Raw genomic sequence first — 18,051 nt, 5'->3', positions numbered from 1 at the left:
CTAATTTGATGGTGATTGTGTGTTAAACTAAATGATTACATAATTGTATGATATTAATATACCTGTAACTCAGACCGACTCTCTTTTGTACTGGCACACTTTTGTAGGCAAGCGCCTTCGCAGGCACACTTGAGTCAAGCAGCAAAGGTGCCTGCATTGTAGGTAGGATTTTTTTTGTGCAGGAAGGGACACCTTCCGGCACAAAAACAATCCTGTGAGGCATTTTCCTCTTTCAGTGTGTGCTGTAGAATGCAGCACACATTAAAAGAGAAAAAAACAAGGAAAAATAAATATATTTCTTCTTGTTACATCTCACCTGGGGAGGTGTAGAATGTTGACACATTCACACGTCTACCACTAATCGTATATCTGAGAATGTGCCTAAACCCATGGGCGGATGCGTGGGAACACACACGCTCCACACATGGAACGCCTCCCTGCCACAGAGTATTTCGGCAGTGATTTGCGCTGCCTTGTGTTACTCAAAAGTTATCAAGCGATGCAGGGTCATGTAAGATAACCTTTTGTGACTTGTTAAATTTCAGTTAGGCATTGCAAGGGTGATGCAAAACCTTGATAAATCTGGTCCTTAGGGTGTTTGGAACTCTTAACTTTAACCATTTCTTGCGTCATTCTGCTCAACAGATCACAAACCATCACCATCACTCACCTGCAGATTTTGACAGTAATTCTCACAATATATTACATGCCTTTACCTCACGTGGCTAAGTATATTTTAGTTACATTAAACATATATAGTTAGGTAGGTATGACAAAATATCTGTTTTATTTTACAAAATCATTAGAGCTCACTGAACAAACCAAAGGTTAGAGTAATGTTATAGTTAGGTGCATATGTCAGTGCCAAATTAATGTTTTGAAGTTAAAAAAAATACAGAAATTCAGCAGTTATAGTTATCAGAGATAACTTTAACTTGTATCCCCACTATGCACTGCTTATGACCCCACATATTACATCACTCAAAACATATTCTATGACATGGTCTATGACATCCTATATGATATCTCGATGAGATGTCATCAGTATTTAATTATCATTCATAAAGCCAAGCACTCGCTGCACACTGCCTGCGGTCAGGCCCTACGGCACACCCTCCGCAGGCAATCAACCCCACGCTCTTCAAGGCCTTTGGCTGTGGATAGCTGAAAGTTGTCTACAGGGCCTGGCTGTGGCCACCCCACTGGGAGGTGGTTGCCCCCTCACAGGCAGCCAACCCCATGCTGCGCACAGCCTTTCATAGCACATGGCACAGGTTGGACAAAGGGCCTGGCTTGCAGCCTGTCCTTGCATACAAATCCATGCAGACAACCACCCAGAGGCAGCCAACTCCACGCCATGCCTCCCTCTCTTTCGCTTAGGCTCACGGCCTCAGGGGGGGGCCTTTGGTCATGTGTCCGGTGCGTGGTTGGCAGCAGGGCCTGTCTTGCAGCCAGGCCCTGTTTCCAGCTCCTTGCAGGTAGCCGACCCCACAGTGCGCAAATCCTTTGGCCATGGCTTGGCCTGCCCCCAGGTGTTGCTAAAACCCCAACAGGCTACCAACCATACACCGTGCACAGCCATTGGCCTGCATAGCATAGAGTTGGTCATGGGCCCGAGGGACCCCATCATCTGGGGCCAAAACATATATTTTAAGGGAAGGGGGCATGCAGCTCCCCTCCTCATCTACTCTTTGGCCCTGAGGACCATATCTCCTGGGGCCAGTTCCAATAAAAAGGCGAGGGTGATGCGTGCCCCTCCTCCCCAAGCCTTAAGAGGCTCCAGCCATCCCCTGGGAGCTCGTACAATAAAACACTGGAGGAGGGCTTACAGTCCCCCTCCCCAGGCCTTCTTAGGCACAAGTGACCCCATCACCTAGGGTGAAAATCTAAGGGGAGAGGGCATGCCGCGACTCTCACCCCGAACCTCAGGGACCCCATGCCCCAGGGCCAATCCCAATAGAAAAGGGGAGGGGGCCGCATGCCTCCTTCCCGAGCCTGCTTATGCCCTGGTGATCCCCTCCCCCAGGGCCAAATATAATAAAAAGGGGGAGGGGTTAAGCATTCCCTCTCACTGAGCTTTGACACATCCTGGGACCCCATCCCCAAGGCCCAATGCACTAAGAAAGGGGAGGGGCAGCGTGGCCCTCCCTCCCGAGTCCCAATAAGCCCTGGAGCCCCCTTCTCGGAGGGCTGTATTTATTTTAAAAGGAGAAGGAGTGCCCTCGTTGAGCAGCTGTCGGCTCCGGAGATTGTATCGCCTGGGGCCTGCATTTTTGTAAAGGTGGATGCCCTGGTGCCCACCCAGGGCACCCTCCATAAAATCATTCAAGGCATGAAGTGTGAGCCTGCATTGCTCCTGCCCACAGGGAGCAGCTACTAATGCTGCTCCCTGCAATATTTTGTTCTGCTTCCCTGCCCGCATCAGGGCAGGCAGGGTAACTGATCCAAAGTCTGCTCCTAGATGTCGGGAGCACTTTCAAAGCTCCTGCCATCTGGGAGCAGAATTAGTGTTTGCTCCAGCTTGTCAGGAGTTTTGAAAATGCTCCCACCAAGTGGGAGCAAACACAGGTTTCCTGCTCACACCAATGCGGGCAGGGAAACTGCTATGTCCTGGGGGTGGGCTTCCCAGGACATAGCTAGTGAGATGGCCACATGGGATGGGGTGCCCAGGGCCAATAATGGCACAGGTAGATGGAGCCATGTGGTCCCTCTCCCTTTCACTTAGTTTCCCGGCCCTGGGAGATGAAGTCGGCCTGGGCCCTCGCCTTAAGAAATACACCAGACCCCAGAGGATGGGGTCCCCAGGGGCTGGAAGCTGCCCGGGGAGGGGGGCTGCATCACCATACTCCCTCGAAAACATGCTGAGGTTGAAAGCAGCCCAGGGAGGATGAGCCACGTGCCCTCTCCCTCTCAAAAAGACCCTGGGGCATGTGGTCTCCGAGGCCAAAAATCGGCCCAGGGAAGGGGACTGCATGCCTCCCTCCCCCTCAAAAAGATAAGGGGCCCCGGGAAATGGGATTCCCAGGGCCAAACCCTGCATGCCCCCGCCCTAGAAAAACACCAGGGGACGGAGTATCTGGGGCCAAAATTGGCCTGTGGAGGGGGTCCATACATGCCCCCCACCCCAAAAAAGTGTCCACTCTTCCCGCCCTGGCTCTGACCACCCCCAGGGTTCTTTTTTAAAAACAAGCGCGGGAGTACGAGCTTGCTGTTGTTTGTGTATGTTTGTGTGTGTGTACACACACACACATATATGGTGAAGGCATTTATGGTGAAGGCATTTCTGTGGTAAAGATATTCATAGAAAAGGCTGCATGGTAAAGGAAGTTTCTTGGATTTGAGTACTGGGTCGAGGAAGGGCAAATTATAGTATTGAAGATTACTAGTAAGTAATGCACACGTTCTCTATCACTGGCCCCACACAAATCAGTAAAGGCTGACACAGTGGCTCTCTGCCTTCCTACACGTCAGTGTGTTCGCATATATGTCATGCTGTAGTACCACGCACCGCCTATGGTTTTCGTCCACAACATACTTCTCTTCCTCCTTTCTTCTATCTATGTCACATCTTCCGCCTTCTTCCCTCCTTTTTTTGACGAGCTCCCTCCCTTCCACTGGTAACCCCTCGCGTCCTACCATTCGCTAGAGGCTCTTTCGCTCCGTACCGGCCATGTTTTCCTGCGACCCGTGAGTTGTGTCTACGGCCTCTCCGGGTTCTGTCACCGCCCTGAGGATGAGTTGTCGGTGACTCAGCTTCCAAGTTCGTGTCAGACTCGTCAAGCTGAGAGGGTGCTGCGGGCCGACAGCAGCCGAGGAAAGCACTGCTTGGGCTTAATGGTCAGTGGCATTCAGGATTAGATAACTGATGGGGCGAGGGCTGCAGCTGTCCCTGCGGACCTTGATGACCTCACTAAGGACAACCAATCAGCGTGATGCCCTCGGGCCTTCACCCTGGCTAGAGAGGCGTGCTTGCTGAAGGCTTACTTTAACCAGTAACAGCACAGGGGACTTGGAACCCGTGGTTCGCTCATTGACATTATTTTTAACAAGCATTTGCAATGCAATAGGTCTCGCATTATGAAAGTTTGAGCTATTGGTCTTGTAAATGACAATTTTTTTATTTATGTGTTGGTTTTGAAAACAGCTAAATTAATAGCTTTGTCATTTACAATGCCAATAGTTATAACTTTCGCAAATGTGACACCTATAGCATTTGTAATGCAACATGTTTTGTATTTACGTGACTTAGATGTATTGATATTACAAATAACAATGGCTTTTAATTTTTTTCAATAATTAATACTTAAATAAAAGTGAATGTAATTTATAATGGCAATAGCTTAAACTTTTGTAAATAACTTTTGTGAAGATTATGTTCAGTGTATTTTATTGTGATGAAAATCCAAGAACAGAAGTGAAATATTAACATCTTTTTGTGACATTTGTAATAAAGCTTGAAACATTGAGAGAACATATTTGAACCAGTTGTTGTTCAATGGTTGCACAGATTGATGCTGTGATGGTGCGGAGTGATGTGGTGGCGCGGAGTGATGCTGTGGTGGTGCTGAGTGATGCAGGGGTTGCGCTGAGTGATGCTGTGGTGGTGCTGAGTGGTGCTGTGGTGGTGCTGAGTGATGCTGTGGTGGTGCTGAGTGATGCTGTGGTGGTGCTGAGTGATGCTGTGGTGGTGCTGAGTGATGCTGTGGTGGTGTTGAGTGATGCTGTGGTGGTGCTGAGTGGTGCTGGGGTGGGGCTGAGTGATGCTGTGGTGGTGCTGAGTGGTGCTGTGGTGGTGCTGAGTGATGCTGTGGTGGTGCTGAGTGATGCTGTGGTGGTGCTGAGTGATGCTGTGGTGGTGCTGAGTGGCGCTGTGGTGGTTCTGAGTGGCGCTGTGGTGATGCTGAGTGATAATGTGGTGATGCTGAGTGATAATGTGGTGGTGCTGAGTGATGCTGTGGTGGTGCTGAGTGATAATGTGGTGGTGCTGAGTGATGCTGTGGTGGTGCTGAGTGGTGCTGTGGTGGTGCTGAGTGATAATGTGGTGGTGCTGAGTGATGCTGGGGTAGCGCTGAGTGATGATGTGGTGATGCTGAGTAATAATGTGGTGATGCTGAGTGATAATGTGGTGGTGCTGAGTGATGCTGTGGTGGTGCTGAGTGATAATGTGGTGGTGCTGAGTGGTGCTGTGGTGGTGCTGAGTGATGCTGTGGTGGTGCTGAGTGGTGCTGTGGTGGTGCTGAGTGGTGCTCTGGTGGTGCTGAATGGTGCTGTGGTGGTGCTGAGTGATGCTGTGGTGGTGCTGAGTGGTGCTGTGGTGGGGCTGAGTGATGCTGTGGTGGTGCTGAGTGGTGCTGTGGTGGTGCTAAGTGGTGCTGTGGTGGTGCTGAGTGGTGCTGTGGTGATGCTGAGTGTTGCTGTGGTGGTGCTGAGTGATGCTTTGCTGGTGCTGAGTGGTGCTGTGGTGGTGCTGAGTAGTGCTCTGGTGGTGGTGAGTGATGCTTTGGTGGTGCTGAGTGGTGCTGTGGTGGTGCTGAGTGGTGCTGTGGTGGTGCTGAGTGGTGCTGTGGTGGTGCTGAGTGATGCTGTGGTGGTGCTGAGTGATGCTGTGGTGGTGCTGAGTGATGCTGTGGTGGTGCTAAGTGGTGCTGTGGTGGTGCTGAGTGGTGCTGTGGTGGTGCTGAGTAGTGCTCTGGTGGTGCTGAGTGGTGCTGTGGTGGTGCTGAGTGATGCTGTGGTGGTGCTGAGTGATGCTGTGGTGGTGCTGAGTGATGCTGTGGTGGTGTTGAGTGATGCTGTGGTGGTGCTGAGTGGTGCTGGGGTGGGGCTGAGTGATGCTGTGGTGGTGCTGAGTGGTGCTGTGGTGGTGCTGAGTGATGCTGTGGTGGTGCTGAGTGATGCTGTGGTGCTGCTGAGTGGCGCTGTGGTGGTGCTGAGTGGCGCTGTGGTGATGCTGAGTGATAATGTGGTGATGCTGAGTGATAATGTGGTGGTGCTGAGTGATGCTGTGGTGGTGCTGAGTGATAATGTGGTGGTGCTGAGTGATGCTGTGGTGGTGCTGAGTGGTGCTGTGGTGGTGCTGAGTGATAATGTGGTGGTGCTGAGTGATGCTGGGGTAGCGCTGAGTGATGATGTGGTGATGCTGAGTGATAATGTGGTGATGCTGAGTGATCATGTGGTGGTGCTGAGTGATGCTGTGGTGGTGCTGAGTGATAATGTGGTGGTGCTGAGTGGTGCTGTGGTGGTGCTGAGTGATGCTGTGGTGGTGCTGAGTGGTGCTGTGGTGGTGCTGAGTGGTGCTCTGGTGGTGCTGAATGGTGCTGTGGTGGTGCTGAGTGATACTGTGGTGGTGCTGAGTGGTGCTGTGGTGGGGCTGAGTGATGCTGTGGTGGTGCTGAGTGGTGCTGTGGTGGTGCTGAGTGGTGCTGTGGTGGTGCTGAGTGGTGCTGTGGTGATGCTGAGTGTTGCTGTGGTGGTGCTGAGTGATGCTTTGCTGGTGCTGAGTGGTGCTGTGGTGGTGCTGAGTAGTGCTCTGGTGGTGGTGAGTGATGCTTTGGTGGTGCTGAGTGGTGCTGTGGTGGTGCTGAGTGGTGCTGTGGTGGTGCTGAGTGATGCTGTGGTGGTGCTGAGTGATGCTGTGGTGGTGCTGAGTGATGCTGTGGTGGTGCTAAGTGGTGCTGTGGTGGTGCTGAGTGGTGCTGTGGTGGTGCTGAGTGGTGTTGTGGTGGTGCTGAGTGGTGCTGTGGTGGTGCTGAGTGGTGCTGTGGTGGTGCTGAGTGGTGCTGTGGTGGTGCTGAGTGATGCTGTGGTGGCGCTGAGTGGTGCTGTGGTGGTGCTGAGTGATGCTGCGGTGGCAGTGAATGCAGACGCACTGATCTCACTTTGGGAAAATCAATGCTAAACAAAAAGATAAAAATCTTTCCTCTGCCATCCATGCAGTCTGAATATTCTTTATGGAGAAGGGCCAACTGCGTATGCCGATCGATAGCCAGAAGAAGCTAGCGCTTTGAAGCCTGCAGAGATGAGGAACATATCACATGTTTCAGTAGTGCGTTAAAATGACGTGCCAGCATGAAAGAAAGGGGGGGTAAGAGTGGGAGAGAAGAGAAGCTGCACAATTACTGACTCCGCTCTATAGTGCCACCGTTGTTGTGCACGGTGCCTTAGTGCACAATGGTGAATGCAGGCGCACTAAACTCCCTTTGGGAAAATCAATGCTTAACAAAAGAGGAAAATCTTTCCTCTGCCATCCATGCAGTCTGAATATTCTTTATCGAGAGGGCCAACAGCGTATATCAACCTGTTGGGGACACGGCTGAGCACCTGCTCTATGAGTCCACAAGAAGCTTGCAGTCCCTGCTATGTATTGCACGGCCACGTACCATGCACTCCCCCTTAAACGTCTCCTAGCTGTGCATGCACACACACACACACACACATCACCCAATCAACGCTCTGATCCATCCGTGAGTCCCAATCGCTTTGCCTTTTTTGGGTGCAAATGTTTTCGACAAGCTAATCAGCTGGTTTTATAAAACTACCACGCAGCACCGGTGAAGCATGTGCATCAGCGGGGTACGGTTTTGCGCGTGGGGGAAGGATTATGCATCTGCTACTACGGAACTTATGTTACCTGCTATGCTTTTACATTGCTCAAGCTTCAGGACATATTTTAAATATATAAAGTGCTATAGATCAGTGTGTTATGCACCTGTTACAGAGAGCTTGTGACGTCAGCAGGTTACATGTCTGAAACCCTGTGCAGCCACCAGATGTTTAAAAAGGAGATTGATAAATGAGTGATCAAATTGGGTGAGAATAGCGCCGTGTATTAACCAGAAAGAGGCCATTAAACGCAGCAATGATGAACGGAACTGGAGTCCACACGAACGGGGCGTGTAATAAACATGACCAGAAGAATGCAGCCTGGAAATACCGCGGGGTTCACAGGGTCGCAGAAGAGGGGGGAGCAAACGGTAATGGATTCGAAGCAGGGTAAACAGTGAAGGTGTCCAAGGCGCCTCAATGACGGCGGTAGAAAGGCCTGGTGTGACAGATGAGATCGCCAGGGGCTGAGAACTGCCTAAGATTCCGCTCATTAACAAAAATCCAGCAGGAGGGATGGATGTGTGTCGACAGAAGAGGCCGTGGCGCATCCAGTGGCACACTGCTGCGCACACAAAGGGAGGGAGGGAAAGATAGTGGTGGGGTATCAGAGTGGAAAAGGCGAGGGGAAATGAGGGCGGCGCGGCGGGAGATGAGCTGAGGAGAAGCCGAGCACGGCTTGGACAGTGAGAGGCAGGCAGCGTAGAGATGAGGCGAGGTTGGGAGGAAAGGCAGGCTCGAAGAAGCACGGGCAGGGAGACAGTGAGGTGACACAAGAAGCAGACGGAATGAAAGAGCAAACAAGTTGAGCCCTTAAAATATTTGATATGTAAATATAAAACAACAAGCATTGGCGCCGCGCGGCAATAAAAAAAAAAGCTCTTGACATTGCTGTGGGAGGGCGGGGCGGGAGCGCATTGGCGGGGGAGCAGCAGCCTTTGACATGCGAGCGAGTGGGAGGGAACACCATATGGGGTGTGATTAAGAAGTGAGCTCAAGCGCGGGCTGGGGAAGCGTCGCGCCTGAGTAACTCACATGCATTGTGGCAAATCCTCGCTGGTTTCAAGAGCTGTTTTGCCCACTATAATCTCGCAGAACAACGCATGCGCGTTGGTTCAGCGAGACCTAAAAACGAAGCTATCTATCGGTGTCAATCAGGGGTAGCTACTCCCAGCTTCGCCTTGCTACCACTGACGCTGTCATTACTACGTACACATTCGCCAGCTCTGGAGACATCAGCATAAAGAGAAAGTATACAGGTCAGTCATAAACCATTTTTGTATCTGCTCTTCCCAATTTCTGTGGGTTCCTGTCTGGTCCTTTGCCCTAGCACAGTACAAGGAAGTAGAAGGTGGTACAAGGGGGGCATGCCTGTGATGTCACTGAGAAAAAGAAAGTGTGATGAACTTTTTCACTATCTTTGATATTAAGTTATCCCATAGAAATAGTCTGTTGTCCATTAAACAAAAATTGCACAACGGTCATTTCATCGGAGCACGTTATGTAGTGCAGCACAAGGGCGGCTTGCACTGCACTGGCATCACCCCTTCTTGTTACTACACTGCCCCCACCTCCCAATCTTAATGCTGAAACTCAAAGAAATAAATGCTATTTATTTATCCCTGCCCATGCATTGCCAGTAAGAAGGACATCTTCATGCAATAGTGATGACTTAGCAATAACTTGTTTTTCATAAAGTGCTTCATACATCATGGTTAGCATTTTCTGCCTAGTGTAATTTATAGGTGTGCTAGTGGGCAATTTAATGGTGCATAAAGCCACGAGCACACACAAACACAATACTAATACAATATTTAGATCAGTGTGTGTGCTTCCCACATAGGAGGTAAATGCTGGGTACTTATTTGTAACTGTTTGTAAGCATGGCTACCTGAGCCTTGGCACGCATGCAGGATACACCACCTGGACATATCCAGTCTGTCAAGGTGGAACTCTTGAGTAAGCGGTAAGTATAAGTAAAAGCAACGCGCCTATTATTCTTTACGCCATACAAAGAAGCAGCTATTCCAATGCACTCGTCATTACCTTCCGGACACCCTAATTACCTCCATGATATCCTCCCGAGTCATAGTGCGGTCTTCAAATCTGTATAGCATAAAGGACAGTGCATTTCACGCAGATATCCCATCAAGGTATCTCAGTTGTATATAGGCGCTTTCTACCAGAGTTAATGAGGAGAAAGAAGGCTGAGCAGCTAGTCAGGGGCAACTGAAGAGGAGACTTGTAGGAAAGGGACTCCTTAGAAGCTTCCTTAAAGCCCAAAGAATTGTTTGCATCTGTCATTCCTGTTTAATCCAACTTCAAACCATTGCTAAAGGTGGGGATCTTCCTGTCCTAATGTTCTGCTTTCTGTCTCTTCCTGCACCCACCTTTCAGGACTACAGAGTGAACATCTTCCTTCGGCAGCAGTGGAACGACCCGCGCTTGGCTTACAGTGAGTACCCTGATGATTCGCTGGACCTCGACCCCTCTATGTTGGACTCCATCTGGAAGCCTGACTTGTTCTTTGCCAATGAGAAGGGAGCACACTTCCATGAGATCACCACCGACAACAAGCTGCTGCGCATCTTCAAGAACGGCAATGTGCTCTACAGCATCCGGTGAGTCCGAGAGGCGGGGGAAAGGAGAGTTACTTGAGGTAGGCGAGCATGGGGAGTGACTGTGCATGGACTCATTCCAATGAGTTAAAAGTGAGTACTCAGTGCAAAGAGACTGGAAGAGGAAAAATCGAAAATATCACTACTCCAATAGGGGTGTCGTATCTATGTAGTGAATAAAACATTAAACAGAAATGGACCAAACTACAGAGAAGGATGGAGACTTCTCAACAGGATGATGTGTCATAAAAAAAGCAGTCATCCGCATTTCAAGATGGCCTGCCATGGCGCTAACCCTTCCCCGGCTGTACCGCCATGTCAAAGGTAGCAGCAGCCTGTGGAGATTTCTCGCAGTTTCCCTATAGGCCTGCTCACCTTAGACCATGAAAATTTGAGAGATGTTTGTATCCACCTATTAGAAAATCAAATACCCCTCCTCCACCACTGAAATGACATGATACTCCCAGCACCTCAAGCTGGGACAAGTCGGGCCCCAGTGATCTCAGACAGTGTGTTCCAGGCCAATGAAGCTCAGCTTGAGGCACGTGATCTGGGAGCGATAGTTAAAGTCATGTTACAACCATGTGCTTTGTTATGTAGCACACATATTTGCATTGCAGTGACTGTTTCAAGTACAGTGAAATCTAAGGAGAGCAGCGATAGGGTCCCGCCAAGAGAGCCAACATAAAAAGGTGGTTTGGCGGTAAAATTACAGAATACAGTAGTTCTGATTCGGTTTTCTCCACCCAACCTTGCTGTGTTATTCTGGGCTGGGCAACTCCCATGGCCTCCTTGGCCCCAGTACTCATGTCTTCTAAAACTGGGAATAGGAGGACTTATGTCAAGTATTGAGTATACAATTCTGGGCTGGACGTCTTGCAGCTGTTGCTGCTCTGAGTCAGGCCAACCTGTTATAAAGCTGCCTTGGCCGGTACGGATGCACAGCGTGGCTGGTACGTGATACCACATGAACGTGCCAGTGGCCCTTCACGTCACGCGTTTGCACATACGGAAAAAAACTGCATTCAAGGGAGAAGAGGTCGAGGGGACGGACTGCAGAGACAACATATGAAGGGATAATTACCTCCTCGTCCTGTCTCCCCCCTCCCATTCCTTAACAGTGAGCAGCTAGTCTGCTCTACAGAAACCTATTACCTAGCTGTGCTTTTTGCACTTCCCCCAACATGGCGCCACCATCACGTGACAATAAAGGGGGAAGTGCCGCAGAGAAACATCCTGTTCGTTTTTTTCTGCGTTGCAGTCCTTGGTGCCTAGCTGTGCTGTGGTTCTACTTTTAAATGTAAGTGTTCCCTTTTCTTTTTTTAGGTTTCGACCTGGCGAAAGGAGCACGAAGTGCTCCGACCAGGCCGAAAACGTTTGTAAACAGTATGGATGTTCGGCACCGCCTCTGTTTCTCATTGGCTAGCTCCATAAATGGACGCTAGCCATTGGCAAACAGAGGCGTCCGTCAAATCCCGAGGCGATTGGTGGGCGTTCCGGCAATGTTTTTCCCTCTCCACCCTTTTCGCATCGTCATCAAGGCCGTGGGCGGGGTTTATTTATTTATTTATTTTTTTTTTTTTTTGCTCCTCATCTCAACCATGGCTGGCCCAATAGTATCGTGGACTGGGAAAATGTGATATGAGAAAAAGACAAACTGTCACAGCGCAAGACTGGAAGGGGGGTCGATCGTAATAGGGAGGCACCCGGACCCTACAGTCATGTCGATTTCACAAAGAATCACAAATCCTTGTATACTATTTTGGTAGTGTATGCCATTAGCCAGATTCCACCATTGCCGCTACCACCGATTGACCTTAAATGAGAGCAAGGACTTAGGTGATAGAGCAGAAAGAGTGTGTCATGGCTTCATAATCATTGGAACTGGGGTGAAAAGAAAAAAAAAAAAAACCAGCTCTATTTATTGGGACCCATCAAGTTTCAACCAAAAAGCTCTTTTGTCGGGATTTCCAGTCCTGCAAAGGTCCAATTTTGATATTTGAAGCATCGAAGTACTCCAGTCATATAGCGTCGGAGGAGAGACCTCTTTCCAACGCCTGCAAATCTCACGTCGTGCCACCAGCATTGAGTAGAACAAGAGGTTGTTGTTAATACTACGTTTTTTGTCCATAACCCCGAAGATTACTAGGCTAAGATCTATGTTCACAGTAGAACCTATTGATGATGTTAATGTATTGCCTATTGATTGCCAGAAAGATGTTAAACGTGGGCAGTCGTAAAACATATGAGCATCTGAGGCTGCTACTTGGCCACATCGGGAACAGGCCACTGGTGAACCTGTTGAAAATTTGGACAACCTCTGGGGAGAATAATAAGCCCTATGGAGGGTAAAAAGATGGTTTCTGCGTAGCCAGGCCGGTTTAACAATATCCCAAAGAACGTTGCAAGATGTTAACCAAAGTTCATTCAGATTTGCTGCAGGCAGTAAAGAGCCCCATAGCTGGACCGGAAGGTGAAATGTTCCATCTATCTCATCGAGGATTAAATTATAAAAGTATGAGACCTCTTTAGACTTTGGTGGATTGTCAAGTAAACAAGATTCTAGTTGGCTACTGCCTCCCAAAGGTCGTTGCTTGAGGCGTGTAGAACCCAATTTTTGTGCTTGCACCCAGCTTGAGATTTGCAGGAATTTAAGTCTGGAGAGATTAGGGCCTACCTGACTCGCTAGATGTTCCCAGGAAAGCATTTCCCCTTCGAAAAACAGGTCTCCCCATGTTAAGATTCCAGCATCTTTTAATGGGCTTATCAATGCTGAGGTTATGGCATGGAATAGTATAATACCGAGACTCCCAGTACAACCTTGTGACAGCATGAGATATCTAGGCATAAAAATTGTAAAGGATATTAATCTGATCGCCCATTCAAATTTTACTATGGTGGCTAAAGAATGTAGGAAACTAATGAGTTCTTGGAGGCACCTTCCATTAACGCTTCTAGGTCGATCAAACCTAGTTAAGATGTCTATCCTACCTAGGCTGACCTTTATCTTTAACAGTTTACCACTCTATTTCGATAAGAAACTGATAGCTAAGATCCAGAGCGACATTACCTCATTCATATGGAGGAATAAGACCGCTAGAATCTCTTGGTATAAACTAAGACGTCGTAGGGAGAAGGGTGGCCTGGCCGGTCCTGACATTCAGATTTATGCTTGGGCCTTCCAGCTGACACATGCCCGAATGCTACTTAAAATTCCATCAGACCAGGGTATCGGGTTAATGTTTTCATCACTATTACATTGTGAAGGTCTAAGCCAGCTGGGATTTCTATTTAAGTTTGGAGACCCCACATTTTTTAAGAAAATAAAGCTGAAGATACTGCAGGGCCTAGCAAGAACTTGGTATAACCTCAGAACCACAACTAAAATAGGCTACTACTCTAAAGGCTCTCCTATATGGGACCTTTATTTTTTTTTTGTCAGTTTCGTTTGGTCATTGTGCGGCCGATCTCCGCCAGAGGAAGTCTAGGTCCAGGTGAGTGCTGGCCGTTCCCGCCCCCCCTCCCGCTGTCCGTGTGCCTCCCCGCCCCCCCCCCACCCCTCCCCTCGTCCGTGTCCTCGTAGGTGCTTGTTTTTAATTGTTGCCTTCCCAACAATGGGGCGGAGAGCCTGCGCTGCCGCTCGTGTCTGCGGTGATGTCAGGAGTAGTGGCAGCAGCAGGGTTTGTGCGCGCTCTACTTCCTGTATGAGACGGGCTCCTCGGAGGCCCGGAGGCAGGGGCTGCTGCGGGCGGAGCTGGCTCCCGGGGCCGTGGACCAGCTGCTGGATTGCCGTGGATTTGTGGCACCTGGCGGGCATCTCCGGAGGGGGGGGCGCGCTGCATGTGAGCCCGGGGCTGAAGAATGGCTGTCTTGAAACTCGCCGAGCAGGTAAGAGCATCGCATCCCCCTCCCCGGAGCTTGCTTGAGTGCAGGGGGCAGAGGGTGCCCTGAGGGCGCTGCACCCGCCTCCTCCTCGGCGAGGAGGTAAGAGCATCGCAGCCCCCCCTCCCGGAGCAGGCATGAGTGCAGGGGGCAGAGGGTGCTGCTCCCGCCCCCTCCTCATATTATTGGTTTAGTGTACGTAGAGGAATTGGGTATCTGTGCCCAGCTACGAGTGTGTTTACAACGGGATTGCGGAGCGTTCATGTTGCAAATGCACGAGACTTCATTGGTCTGCCTGCGATGAAAAAGATCCCAAAACGCTGGCCTTTCTGGCTGCAGCCTGTTTTGTTTTTTCCTTATCCGCCGAGCTCCCCCTCCTGATTCTTCTGCGCTTTTTATTCCATTTTGGAGCAGGGAAAGCGAGGGAAGCAGCCCCTTCCCTCCCACAACCCCGGCTGGATGGGGAGGGGCGGGGGGCCGCGGGGTTGAACGTCAAGTTCGGCTCGTGGAGCCTGTGACCGATGCACAAAGGAAATGCACCGAGGGTTTTGCTTGAAGAAAAACCATATTATGAGTCTACGTCACTGGTCAACTGTCTGAGAACGCCATAATCTTTCTCCCGAGAAGGTCCCCAAGTGGCGGTATTTTTGTACAAGGCGAGAGTCTCACTTCCTCTGTGAGAGCTTCGGTTCTGCTTTTATGCCAGTAAAGCTGGCTGTACTAATGATGCGGCTTGTTGATCATCGTCGCCAAGTTCTTCTTCAGAGTGTTGTTATTTCGGGTTGGAATTGTTGCGGCTGTTCTTATAAGAGCATCTTCCTGATATGCACGTATGGTGCTCGTGGTGATGCAATAAATAAGCACATCTTCCTTTCTCTCTCTTTCACCTCTCTTTCTCTTCCTCTCGCTCTCTTCCTCTCCCCCTCGTTCTCTTCCTCTCACTCTCTCTCTTCTGCTCTCGCTCTCTCTCATGCTCTCTCTCTCTCTTCCCCCCTCTCTCTCTCTCTCCCTCTCCCCCCTCTCTCTCCCCCCTCTCTCTCCCCCCTCTCTCCCTCACTCTTCCCCTCTCTCTCTCTCTCTCTCCCCCCTCTCTCTTCTCCCTCTCTCTCTTCTCCCTCTCTCTCTCGCTCTCTACCCTCTCTCTCTCTCTACCCTCTCTCTCTCTCTCTACCCCCTCTCTCTCTACCCCCTCTCTCTCTCTCTCTCTTCCCCCCTCTCTCTCTTCCCCCCTCTCTCTCTTCCCCCCTCTCTCTCTTCCCCCTCTCTCTCTTCCCCCCTCTCTCTTTCTTTCCCCTCTCTCTTTTCCCCCACTCTCTCTTTCTTTCCCCTCTCTCTCTTTCTTTCCCCTCTCTCTTTCTTTCCTCTCCCTCTCTCTTTCTTTCCTCTCTCTCTCTTTCTCTTCCCCTCTCTCTCTTTCTCTTCCCCTCTCTCTCTTTCTCTTCCCCTCTCTCTCTTTCTCTTCCCCGGTCGCTCTCTCTCTCTCTTCCCCTCTCTCTCTCTTCCCCTCTTCTCTGTCATAGGTCATGTCCATATAATTTGGCCTTGGTAGTGTGCCTGCAGCAGAGGGGCCGGCCCGCTATCGGGAACAGATCGTTTCGTCAAGGCTGTTAGCTTCATCCCCAGGCCGCAGTTATCCTTCGTGGGTTTACATCACCTGGCTAGGCCTAGTGTTTCCCTCGGGGAAAGCCGCCCAGGAGCTGGCCCACCAGAGAGTCCAGTCCCGACTGGTGTATCCGATGTTGCGCGAGACACGGCCAGGGCTCTTCTTCCAGCTATGGGTACACCAGCCTCCAGCAAATGGCCCAATGCCGCCGCACCTTGCCAATAAAACAGTTCAGTAGAATTATCCGAGTGCATTTGATATCTGTGGGAAATGTTTTTGATCATATGTATTGCTTTTGGTATTTAGTAGGTTTTACATTAAGTGACAGGTTTGTTTTTGTAAGTAAGTTCACAGTTTGTATGGGGGTTACCTTAACTTTAATTAAACTTAAGTAAAATATTGAAGAATGCATTGGCAATGCCCATAGGACTAGCTTACTGTTGAAACGGTCAAATCAGTCACTGGTGAGTTTGGGAAACCATTTCACTTATTTCTACACTCATGCACCCATAATAATGATTTCATTCATCCACTCGCCCATCCACAAACCAGACGTAGTTTTTCCAAATGAACCAGTTGGGTTTATAACCTTTATCATTCGTTACTCACCATAACCGCTCCCCCAAAGTAACCTCACAGGAGGTCAAGAGGACATTGAGCAATAAAGAGGCCTATCAATTTTGTTTTTACCATCTAACTTCTGATGTGTGTTCAAAGACAGAAGTCAAATGTCAGGCAAAGTTTTTGATTAATAGCTGATTATTCTGGTAACACAGAGGTAGCTCTTTACTTTTATGTTCTCTAACTGTAAGGTGAGGGACTTTTGTAATGTGAAATAAGTAGTGGCGGCTGCTACCCTAAATATTTGGTGGCGCAACCATCCACTGACCGCCAATGCTTTAAGGTCAGCGCCAAAGTTGGCAATCACTGCTCGATCTGACGAAAGGAGCACGAAGTGCTCCGCCCAGGCTGAAAACTTTTGTAAACAGTATGGATGTTCGGCACCGCCTCTGTTTCTCATTGGCTAGCTCCATAAATGGACGCTAGCCATTGGCAAACAGAGGCGTCCGTCAAATCCCGAGGCGATTGGTGGGCGTTCCGGCAATGTTTTTCCCTCTCCACCCTTTTCGCATCGTCGTCAAGGCCGTGGGCGGGGTTTATTTTATTTTTTTGTCAGTTTCGTTTGGTCATTGTGCGGCCGATCTCCGCCAGAGGAAGTCTAGGTCCAGGTGAGTGCTGGCCGTTCCCGCCCCCCTCCCGCTGTCCGTGTGCCTACCCGCCCCCCCTCCCCTCGTCCGTGTCCTCGTAGGTGCTTGTTTTTAATTGTTGCCTTCCCCCCCCCTCCCGCTGTCCGTTCCGCCCCCCTCCCCAACTCGATATTCGTTCACGGAAAGCAGTCTAGCACTGGTCGTAACCACAGGCGTGCGTCCATCCCTCTGTGGTTTCTTCCCCTCAGTAAAACCCCCCTCCTGAATTCTCTGGCCCGGGCCGCGGGCCGTGTTGACACAGCCTGGCTCCTCTCGGTGGGGGCCCTGGGCAGTGCCTGGAGAGGGCTCCGTGCCTGTCTCCCGCCTGAGGCGGAGTGCTCTGGGCTGCAAAACGCACGGACAGGCTTGGCATCTCCTTCCGGCGCGGCGCTTCGAGACTGGACATGCTCGACACTAAGCGCTATGCCATCAAACATGCGTGCTCAACCCTATGGTAGTTAAACATGGGGTTGTTGTAAAATTAATCCAGCAGTGCTGTTTTATTTTTCTTGCGCCCGTTCCCGCCCCCCCTCCCGCTGTCCGTTTGCCCCTACTCCTTTGTACCTTTGTGAGAGTAGTTTGGGGTTGCTCCATGCACATATTTAATTTTAGAGGCTTTTCTACTTAGAGCTACAGGGGTATCATGTCTGCTTCGTTTGATGTGTGGACAACTCCCTGTCAGAGTAAAGCATGCCCGCGTAACATGCATTTTCTAGGTCTCAAATCAGAGAATTGGAGTCCTGGAGGAGGACATAAATGCATTGCATACATTCATCTCCCACGTTTTCCAAGTTCATGCTTTAGCACTTCGTCCACTCAGGGTTTTTTTTGCTTTCCATTCTGTATGTGACTGCTCCAGTGTGTGTGTGTGTGTATGTGACTGCTCCAGTATGTGTATGTGACTGCTCCAGTGTGTATGTGACTGCTCCAGTGTGTGTGCGTGTGTGACTGCTCCAGTGTGTGTGTGCGTGTGTGACTGCTCCAGGGTGTGTGTGCGTGTGTGCGTGTGTGACTGCCCCAGAGTGTGTGTGTATGCGACTGCTCCAGAGTGTGTGTGTATGTGACTGCTCCAGTGTGTGTGACTGCTCCAGAGTGTGTG

At 50.1% G+C, this 18,051-nt stretch overlaps 1 protein-coding gene across 1 annotated transcript in view; it reads left to right on the top strand.

Annotated features, from left to right (window-relative positions):
- GLRA1 (glycine receptor alpha 1) overlaps positions 1-18,051 on the top strand; it is a 413,241-nt gene that overhangs the window by 329,244 nt on the left and 65,946 nt on the right. The window contains exon 4 of the mRNA XM_078653635.1: positions 10,000-10,223. Within this exon, the coding sequence (XP_078509761.1) occupies positions 10,000-10,223 (224 nt within the window). The remainder of the gene's footprint in view (positions 1-9,999; positions 10,224-18,051) is intronic.

Source organism: Lissotriton helveticus, chromosome 7 (assembly GCF_964261635.1).
Source record: "Lissotriton helveticus chromosome 7, aLisHel1.1, whole genome shotgun sequence".
Classification (NCBI taxonomy): Eukaryota; Metazoa; Chordata; class Amphibia; order Caudata; family Salamandridae; genus Lissotriton; species Lissotriton helveticus.
This window is presented reverse-complemented; position numbering and strand designations above follow the sequence as displayed.